General features: G+C 41.9%; 1 protein-coding gene and 3 non-coding genes across 4 annotated transcripts; all 4 read right to left on the reverse strand.

The window, feature by feature from the left end:
* Positions 1-8,034: 8,034 nt before the first annotated feature.
* rps11 (ribosomal protein S11) lies at positions 8,035-10,599 on the reverse strand. Its single transcript, XM_035180152.2, has 5 exons — positions 10,457-10,599; positions 9,813-9,953; positions 9,514-9,589; positions 8,617-8,746; positions 8,035-8,228 (listed from the first exon to the last, which is right to left on the reverse strand). Exons 1-5 carry the CDS (start codon positions 10,469-10,471, stop codon positions 8,105-8,107), a joined length of 486 nt encoding a protein of 161 aa, XP_035036043.1. The 5' UTR covers positions 10,472-10,599; the 3' UTR covers positions 8,035-8,104.
* LOC118124111 lies at positions 8,309-8,389 on the reverse strand. The gene has a single exon (XR_004698672.1). It is a non-coding gene; the product is annotated as a small nucleolar RNA SNORD35 (small nucleolar RNA).
* LOC118124110 lies at positions 9,220-9,302 on the reverse strand. Its single transcript, XR_004698671.1, has one exon. It is a non-coding gene; the product is annotated as a small nucleolar RNA SNORD35 (small nucleolar RNA).
* Positions 9,664-9,746, reverse strand: LOC118124109. The gene has a single exon (XR_004698670.1). It is a non-coding gene; the product is annotated as a small nucleolar RNA SNORD35 (small nucleolar RNA).
* Positions 10,600-10,677: the final 78 nt, after the last annotated feature.

A 10,677-nucleotide genomic window follows, 5' to 3' on the forward strand; every position in this document is an offset into this window, starting at 1 on the left:
ATCATTCAGCTGAGGCTTTTATCCAAGTGCATTCAACCATGAGGGTACAAACCCAGGGCAGCAAGAATCACGTGCATTAGCTTCAACAAGTCAAACTACAAAGTGCTACATGTAAGTGGGATGTATAAGTGCAACTAACAGAGTTGACGATTGTTCTTAGACCATCATCTTCTTAATAATTAAAGTCACTGAGCTGTTATTGCAAATTTAGGGTCCACTGTCTTTGGAGCCGTTTCTCTTTCTTATGAGTTCCCCAACTTTGTGGAAGTGCAACATCTAATCTTTCTAACTAACAACAGGTCTAATGATATAATTCTTTTCATTTCCAAATGTAAAATAAATCCCATGAAAAGACCACCACCAACTACAATGGCACTCAGTGGAGCACATACCTCTGGAAGGGCCCCAACAGTCCTTTATCAAATTATCTGGATTTTCAGTTGGATCTTCCCCAATTTCCTCACACTCATAAATATCAGTCCCAAGTTCCATGCTCAATCTTGCAATACTTTTTTTGTAATCTGTCCAGCAGGTTTTCCATAACACAAACAAATGGACAGGGGTGAAAACATGTGAAAACAAAGGGACAGAACCAAACCCGTCGCACTCAGCACTCTGTACACGCCCACTGAACCAGGTGAGCTATTAGGCATCCAAAATGTATACTTACAAGTGAGTGTCCAAAGAATATAATTAGAAAATGTATAAATTAACGAGCCACATTGTCGCATGTTCCTTTATTACCTTAAACAGATCCAAAACTCACTAGCACAGCAACACTGTTTGAGCTCCATACAAAGTTCCGCTGAGTTGCATAAAGACTGGAACTCCTGTTGACATGAAGTGTATATATAAATATATATATATATATATTTATATTTCTGAAACAACAGGTTTTTCAGACACTTTCTCATCCAGTGTGTGATGCTGCTTTATGCTCAAGAGGCAAAATAAAGCAATGAGAGTCTAACTAATGATCCAGCAAAGCTCAGTGAGAACTGGGCCACTGTGACCGTATCTGACTGAGATGTCGGGAACCGAGGTCAGGCCGGAGCTGCGTGGTGATTTCTCAGCGAGAATTTAAACGGCGGAGAGCGGGAATAAAGGCAGCAACGACAACAACAACAAGATTCTCCACAACACTGTGGTTTGGTTAAGTGCATTGCGAGACTCAAAGATTTCAAAATGCAACCAACTGTGGTTAACCGAAGGCCGTAAATTTATGGTCTGGCCGTTTATGAACTCGCAGTGTAAGAGGGGAAATGTTCTCCCATTGTGATGCGGAATGGCGAGACAGGAGAACATGAATAAACAAATTAAATGCCATTGTTTATAGTAGACATTTGAGCCGGATTTAATGCTACACAGCTTTTCCTGGTGATTAAGAAAAACGTTCCTTCTCAAGTAAAGAATCTAATACACAAACGTACAAAGGGCAAATAGTGATCAACCAGATCTCATTTATAATAAAAAATAAAAATAACACAAAGAAATCTGTGCTGTAGACAACGCAGTAGCTGTCCACAGGTCTCGATACGAAACCAGATCCGCCAGGGGAGGCAAGATGGGGAGATCGATTACTCTGAGGTTTCCCATGATCCCGTGTCTCTCCAGGGAGGACGAGCCTCTGCTCCGGCGCTGCCTGGGTCTCTCCACTGCCATTATCACCGATGGGAGCCACAATAGGTCAGAGAGATGAGATAACATTGTGAGCGTCGGAGCAGCAGGTGAGAGGCTCAACAGGGCGCGATTAGATATCCGGGTCCCAGGGTGTAGCATTGCCTGGGGCCTCAGGGGCCTCGGCCCCGCCATCTGCCAGGGTGAATTCCTCCCTGCTGCAGGGGAAGCACTCTGTGGCTGCACAAACTGTTGCTGTGGGGCGTTGCTTTGAGTTTCTCCTGTTACCTTTTTTATAGGGAGAAGTGTTACACTTTACAGTTCTTTTGTTACAACCTCAAACATGAGCTGGAAGAATGCAAGAAACTGCTGCAAACAAAGAACAGAAACTTCCGGTATTTGAGGAGTAATTCTCTGTCGTTTTTCCTTCATTAGCCAAAAACTGGCATGTGTTGTAAATTGTGCATATATATGTATTCCATCTGCAGACCCTGGACACCTGGCATCAAACACGAAGCAGCAGTAGTAGTACTTGTTAGATATGCAGTCCAGATCCTCTCTGGCCTGCAGGTTTCGGGGCTCCAGTGTGAGGCCATCACTCAGCGAGAGCACACCCCGGGGATCCTCCGATGACAGCCGTGCTGGATGGTTCACACATGACCCGAGAGCGTTTCTGCACGCAACACCCTGTCCCGTGACCTGCCGGCACCAGCCCTCACTTTGATCTGACGACTTGCTGTAAAATCGGAGATGCCCGCCGCACTCACACATGCCAGACACGCAGTCTGCCTTGAAACACAGGGCACGGACGTGGGCCGAACATGAGCATATTGAATTAGGAGCTGTCGAGCAAATCTCGGATGCGGTTGCATGGCTCTTAAATTACCAGACAGGGGCCAGGTGAGCGATGATCAATCAAGGTTATGTATTTGATCCCGATGGAGCTCCGCGGGAGTCCACCAGCCCGACTGAAACCTTACACATCAGATCATTTTCGCTCACATGTGAATAACAAGCAGCAGCGTAAATGAGCAGTGTTTACATAAAGCGAAGGCGGATGAGATAGAAGAAGTGAAGCGAGCCACATCTGTTAGATCACTTCAAATCAGTTAAGAAGCTCAGGGTGCTGTAGGAGATATCAGACACTGATGACCGTGACCGGAACCTCTAACCTGAAGGTAATAGATCTCGACATGCTCATTATCCAACGTACCTACTTTCACTGACAGAAAACCCCAGTAAACACCAATCCCAGCACAGGTTTTAGACGGCAAAATGCAGTTTGTGGCCCATACACCTTTTTTTTTGCTGAATACGATGCATATTTTTATCAACAAGATGTTGTCAGACACAAGATGTGTGTTTGGTATCAGAACACTGGCGTCTCTGTGCAGATCTGGAGAGGCTGATGATGTATCCAGATGTGGAGGGTGACCCCGGGCTGACCCTCTGCAAAGCCCACCGTGCTCTGGGCACCCCAGTGGTGAGCTGCTGGACACTGATGGGTTTATATACTCCAGCAACAAGAATGTGAAGGAATACAATAACTTTACTCCAAAACAGCAATAGATTCACATTTATTGGTTCCACAGTCATAGTTTATCTTTGTCCAACACTTTCGACATTTAATGAATTACACATAGAATTCTACTGAACCAGCAGCTCTATAAAGCCGCTTATTTTGGGTTAGGATTTGTAATGATATGCATTTAATAAGAGCTACCATATCCAATTTTCCATTATAAAGGATGAGTTGTGTATTAAATACATAAGTAACAGTATGAGCACATTAAAATACAATTTGAGGTACCTGTACTTGAGTAATTCCATTTAGTGTTAGATTACAACATTTTTTGCTCTATTACATTTACCTTTTTGAAGCCCTTATTCTGATTATTAATATTATATTTAATCAACAGCATAATTTCAAGATTTAAGGTGTGTAACATTCAAGTGACATTTAAATAACAATAATAATTGCATTAGATTAAATTTAATTTGATTGTCTGTGTTAAAAAAACAAAGCAAATAACATAAAAGTATGAATGATCAAAATGATAAAAGTATCATTTCACCACTTTCAGGCAATTATTTGAATGTGCTCACTTAATTTCAGAAACTCACACAAAGAGAAAGTAACGTAGAATTTTAAAGCAGATGAATACAAAAGCCCAGTTCTGTGTCAAGCTCAGTCTGACGTGAGGCCTGCTGTTCTGCCCGTTGACAGAACAGAGCAGAGGAGGAAGGGATGAGGGTCTTTATCTGTTACAGCCCAGACTCCATCACGTAAAATGCTCTCCATCTGTTCTGTCCATCAGGTCTGAGCCACTGCTGCTGTTCCTGCTGCAAAATAGTCCGGGTGCTGTTGACAACCTCCAAACAGACCCTGAACAAGAGAGGACCCCCCCCCTCCCGTCCCCCGTCCCCCTGCCCAAACCTCCTGCCGGGCCACCAGAAGGCCTCTGTTTTCATAGTGGCCATTACCCTCATTGGGCCGACCCCCTGAGCTAACATCCCTGCCATTAGATACACAAGTAAGCACGACTGCCAGTGCGCTCCATGACACTGGGTAAACATGTTGGCAAACCGGGGGAATGTGAAGTGAGGCAGTTCAAAAGAGTGTGTGCGTGTATGTGTGTGCGTGTGTGTGCGTCTGCTGCCTCGCTGTAGATCAATCATGTCAGTGTTTAACGACTGTTGTCGAACAGAAAAACATGTAAGGATGAAAACTTCTGCTTGCAAAAAAATGGTGCCTGCCTCTGGATTCATTCTTTTTTGAGGAAGTTGCACCTTGTTAAGCCCTATGAGGCAAATTGTGATTATGAATATGGGCTATACAAATATAATTTGATTGGTTGGTTGATTTCTTTGTGGAATACATTTGCTCCGGTGGACACACAGAGGGTTATCTGCTCTGACCCTGGGTCACCAGCCTCTGACGGCTGTGGCACTAAATCTCAATCTGACAAGTTCACCCTCACCTTTTGGCAACGCCTCCAAATGGAAAACTGGAAGCATAACACGGGACAAGACTGGATTCTCCATCACTGGCAATCACATCACCAGCTGGACCATCACATGCATCAGTCTCTCAATATGTGAGGAGGGGAAACGTACTGTTTTGAAACGCTTTCACGTTCATTTATTTGTTTTCGGATTCAACGGAAAATGTGGGGGAAAATACAAGACATCTGTTACACCATCCTGTGCTGTATCCGGTGGCTCTGAAGTCCAAAACACATTGAAGAAAATCGTATTAAACACAACAGCAAATTAAAAAAGCTCGCCAACAAATAAGGAAAACACAGCGGTATTAACTTCTCATGGAAAAATTAGGGGCCTGCTATCGACGAGGCTTGTTGCTGATCGGACCAATGCAAAAATTTCGAGATTTGTTGTGTTTTGTGTTTTGCTGTTGTGATTTACAGCGCCCCCGTAGTTTTCAAATATATGTAATTATCATGTAACATATGTAATATGTACTTGAACCAAGAATCTTTTCAGATAGGTGACTTGTTTTGCAGGAGTCCGAAACGGATAGGAAAAAAAGGATAAAAAATAGAATGACGAAAAAATATAGTGATTTATGAAAGAAGGTGGATAACAAGACCACTGTATCACAAAAGTCCAACTTTTCTTTTATTGCTTCTTTCTGACTATAAGCTCCTGTCCCATGTTGAATTTGTATCTTTGTGATCTTGAGTTTCTGACTAATGGACATTTAAAAACACACACAGCTCAGCTTTGGCAGTCGTCTGTGACATCACAGATATCCATCACAGTTTAACATTGTCAGCTCGGGTTTATTATGCTCGCTCGGACTCTTTCAGGGATCAGACCTCTGCCCCCAGACAAACACTCTGTGGGTGCATGTACGTACTCATGTGGACTCGTCGGCCTGCTGGGCCCTCGTGCTCCCTGGGGTGTCTGCTCATGAGAGGGCCTTGTTATTCAGAGAACGTCCCGGGGCCCTCCCACCCTCCTGGAGTGTCTGTGCCTGTGGAGAAGAGGAGCTGGGAAAACCCCCAAGCACAAGGGAGGACAATTTGTGGTTTGGAGCTGAGATGTTGCTGTTTAGGTAAATATTGTAGCTGGGACTTTTGTCAGCACAAGGAAAAACAAAAGTGATAACAGTCATTGAGGGAAATGTTTGTTTTCGCCAAAGCAAACCCTCGGATTGATGACTGCTTTCTCTGCTAATCATGAGACCGCTCACACGGCTCAGCTCACATTCAGCACTTTCTCCTCGTTTACGTCATCGCCATATGGTCCACATTCACTGCAGCATTGGGAAAGACACATGTACGGCATCATTATGTTAATACCGATGCTTCTGCTGTGGCACAAAGCAGACGGAAGGGATGAGTGCAGGGTGGGGTGGGGGGAGTGGGGGTGCTCACTGATTCCCCGTACAGAAAATCTGTCACGTTCTCAAGCACAAACAAGGACACATGCAAATGACTGATGGGCTGATGCAGACGGGCCATGAATACACTGAGATCTGTGTCTTGTTGCGTTAACAAGTGTTTATCTGGATCTCAGACCCTGTCGAGCATCATCTGTACAAAGGAAGGAGGTCATATTAAAGCGTCATCCAGGGATGCTGAGGCCATCAGATAACAGCGACTGGTCAACTTAAACACAATGTGGAATAATCGAAGGGGACATTTGAAAATAAACAAACCACAAACGTATAGCACCGTGTTGCTAATAATATTCTTCCCCCAAGACACAAACTGTGATGTAGGTCGTTTAAGAGACTTCAGTCAAAAATGAGGACGTTCAAAATGAAGATGATTCGTCCATTGTCTTTGGATAATGCAAATCCTTTGAGGGTCAACAGTATATATATAACTGCAGATAATACCGTTACATCCAGGGGGTGCACACACATCATGGATTAGCCAAAAGCCTGCTTGTGTATCTTTATTTCACTCATGCTGGAATTCAATTCATCTCACAGAAAACACCTTCACATTCAATCATTTGGCTACATTTTCTGGTCAACTCTGAATCAAAACTTGAATTAGTAAGTTCATTAGAAGCTTAATTATTTTTGTGAAATCGTGTAATTTTCAGATTTTGGTTAAATGGCTTCTATACTATTATACTACAAAAACTGAAAATGAACAAAGTGGCTCCTCTACGAATTCAACAATGATCTGTTGGGTTGTATATCAATATAAAATAGTTATCTGTTGCCCTCTGCTGGCCACATTGGTCAATAACATGTTAAAAACGTATGAACCATTAGGAGGCGCTGCACTGTGCAAAAATGTTGATTCCTTTTTAAAATCTTAATTAAATATCAAGGTTTACCACCACACACTTTGACAAATTGAATTTCAAACTTAAACAGTGAACTGTGACATTGGTGCACGCTATCTAATATATATCTAAATACAATGTATGTCCTATAGAGGAAATCAAATACTCTGTCAGTGTCTCATGTATGTGCACCTGGTTCCTCCATTATACTCCCACACTCCACCTCTGTATTTCTATATATATTCTTTTTAAAATGTCAAATGTTTATCACACTGAAGTGAATGAGCAGTTTTTAATGACTTGTGAATTGCACATATTTTCAACCAGGTACTTCCTCTAGTTTTTCTGTTTTTACTTTCATCATAGCAAATATATTTTCTGTTTATCTGATTTGTACCCAAATTGGCAAAACCTTATTACACTGGGATAAATATATGTAGTTTGGCTCTTGATTCTTGTTCTGGGTTTGTACCCTCATGGTTGAATGCACTTATTGTAAGTCGCTTTGGAGAAAAGCATCAGCTAAATGAAATGTAATGTGAAGAAGCTGTTTATTTGTAACTATCTGAAAATTGAACAGACGCATAGTCTGTTTTTCTTCACTATGTAAACTATTAAACATTATGCAATATATTTATCAGGGTGAAAAAGGCTCATTTTCACTGTGGTAAATATCACCAGGCTCTGTTCATTGAGTATACACAAATAACTGTTGTATAGAAACAATTAAAACATCCACTGCTGTTCTTGGATATTGTTTAGCCATCGACAGATAAGTTTCTTCTGTGAATTGATGAGTATATAAAAACTAAACATTTCTACTTTAAGAACGCATGCAAGTTCACTCACCCTGTAGTACTAAACTCAAGCAACAGAATTTCAAATAAAATCCCACAAGTGCCCCCTACAATAGAAGTTTTCATTCACTGCAAACTAAGAGCAGATTTTAGAGGCTCCTTTATCGTCAAGGATTAAATTGATGAGGCCCTTTATAATTCTTACTACACATGAACTGGAAGTCTACATTGTAACATCACATGTTTCTTAAGCACCAGCCAAACACTGAATAAGAAAACAGGAGGTCAGAGTATGTAAATATATTATTTAGTTGAACATTTAAAAAAACAAATAAACAGTAATGACAGGCCATTTAAACAAGGTTCTTTATTTGACAATGAGACAAGTTAGCCAACAGCAGCTTTCCTGTTCATAGTCACGCCTAAAACTTCTGGAACTGCTTCTTGGCTCCAGCAGCCTTGGTCACTTTGAGGACGTTGAATCTCACGGTCTTGCTGAGTGGTCGGCACTCTCCGACGGTGACGATGTCTCCGACTGTAACGTCTCTGCAGAAACGAAACACAATCCAGACATTAATAGGCAGTTGAGGTTTATCTGTCCAGAGTCGAGCAGAATAAGATTTAGCTGAGCTGCATCAGTGTTTGCCAAAGGCAAGTATCATCAGAGCGTGAGCTTAGAAGACCATCGTGAGAAAACATCATTTGCAGCAAAATTGTATCATTGAACGAACTGACTACAGTGATATTTACTTTTGAGAGCTGCAGGAAAAATATATACAGCTCTTCAAGAAGTTAGTAAATTTTACACCTTTGGATAAAGTTATTACCAAATTAAGTCAGATAAAAATGTGGCTGCAGGAAATCATTACTATACCATTTCACAGAGCTTTCCATAACTGATCTGTAAACTAATCACATGTGAGAGGTGCCGTACCTGAAGCAAGGTGACAGATGGACAGAGAGGTTCTTGTGCCTCTTCTCAAATCGGTTGTACTTGCGGATGTAATGCAGGTAGTCTCGTCTGATAACGATGGTCCTCTGCATCTTCATTTTGGTCACCACACCTTTAAAAAGAGGCATTAGAGTTGTGTTTAATAGCTGCCCTCAAAACATAGGTCAAACAGAAGTAGGATGTGAGAAACTCATTCCTCTATTCTTAAAGGTTCAGTGTGTAATATTTACTGACATCTAGTGGTGAAGTTGCATGTTGCAGCTGAAAACCCCTCACCTCACCCTTCCAAACATGAAGAGAAGCTGTGGTAGGTTGTCATAAAACTCAAAAGGTGTTTAATTTGTCCAGTCTGGGCTTCTGTAAAAAAAACATGGCGGCCTCCGTAGGGAAGACCTACTCCTGATGTAATGATATAATATTTAAATATAAAAGGGCCCATTCTAGAGTTAAGGAAAAAAACAATTTGTACAATTTAGATGACACTAGTGAAAACATCACTTTATGGTTTATTTTATATTAAATTTCTGCCAATAGATCCCGTTCACTTAAATCTTACACACTGAACCTTTCGCTTCAATATACTGTCACTAGACATCAGTGTTGCCATTAGGCGATATCGTCACAACCCAGAGGGCTTGGAAGACCATCGTGAGAAAACATCATTTGTAGGACAGTGATATACAAATACCTATAATTTACAGTTTATATTAAGTTAGCCAGCTGGTTCTGGCTTGGATTGCTTCACTGATCAAAAATCACAAAATTTCCACTTTTGTGTTTTCATCCCAGCAAATGCATGGACTCAGTGACACTAGTTCAGCAACCCAGGCCAGGACCAACATGACAGTGTTGAAGATTGTGATTAAGTATTAAACTGACCAGAGAGGATACGACCACGGATGGAGACATTTCCAGTGAAGGGGCATTTCTTGTCAATGTAAGTGCCATCAATAGCCTAAAGAAAGCAAAAGCAAAGATAGTATTAGAATTCTGACTCGGAATATTTAAAGAAGTAAAAAATAGTCTTAACTAAGTGCATCAGTTTTGCCAAAAGGCGATGTCGTCAGCACCCAGAGGGCTTGGAAGACCATCGTGAGAAAACATCACTTGCAGCAAACATTAAACAACTTAACTGCAGTTTAATGCTATGAGGAAGTTTCTGGACAACGATGCGGTACCTCTCTTGGGGTTTTGAAGCCCAGTCCGACGCTCTTGTGGTAGCGAGGGAGCTTCTCCTTGGCCTCCTTGCCACCATCTGCGACCAGAACCCGCTTCTTGTTCTGGAAGATGGTGGGCTGCTTCTGATAAGCCCTCTCGGTCTGTGGAGAAACAAAAATCAAGATTAGTCAGATCCAGAAACACCAAGGACACCTCAACTCGTATTCCCCAGCTCCTTATGCACTGAGCGGCTCGTTTCACAAACCATCGCCCTGGCTCGCTAACTAATTAAAAACTCACTTCCTCCTACGAAGGATTAAATTTGCCGATTTGACACATTGTCAGGTAAACGACACGTTAACAATAAAGCTGTAGTCGTTGCTACCAACAGTATAAAATACACAAAGCTGGAGTCAACTGGAAGGGTTAACAGGAGCGGGCTAGGCTAACACAGCTAACACCCCAAGCTAGCTCAACGGTACACGCGGGTATGCAGCTCGGCAACAACAAATATCGGTTATTGAAGCTTAAATGTGGTTACAAATTACAGAGGGTTGTGTATAAGGACCCCTTAAATACACATACTTAATATAACCGGAGTTTTAACATGATTAAAACGTGTTTGTTTCGTTTGAAAGCCACCACGCCGTTTTCCCGGACCTACTTGTGCATCCGCCATCTTTGCCTGCCGAGTTGTAAAGAGGCCTTTGCATGCGCGCGACGGGCGGAAGACCACGAGGCACGGGAAGTGACGTCAAACGACGAGGATATAAAAATGATCCAGAAATTTCTAAAAATTGTTCCACAAACTTATTTAACTGGTCCACGTCAGATTTAAATTAGATAAAAAATGTATTTTAAATTATTTGTCTTTTATTTGTAAGT

The sequence above is a fragment of the Hippoglossus stenolepis genome, chromosome 16 (genome assembly GCF_022539355.2).
Source record: "Hippoglossus stenolepis isolate QCI-W04-F060 chromosome 16, HSTE1.2, whole genome shotgun sequence".
NCBI lineage: Eukaryota > Metazoa > Chordata > Actinopteri > Pleuronectiformes > Pleuronectidae > Hippoglossus > Hippoglossus stenolepis.

Excerpts from the sequence above, each read along its gene's own strand:
- rps11 (XM_035180152.2), bottom strand. Across the intron at positions 9,590-9,812 it reads GCTTCAAAACCCCAAGAGAG|GCTATTGATGGCACTTACAT; the intron begins GTACCGCATCGT and ends TGCTTTCTTTAG. Across the intron at positions 8,747-9,513 it reads CCGTGGTCGTATCCTCTCTG|GTGTGGTGACCAAAATGAAG; the intron begins GTCAGTTTAATA and ends CTCTTTTTAAAG.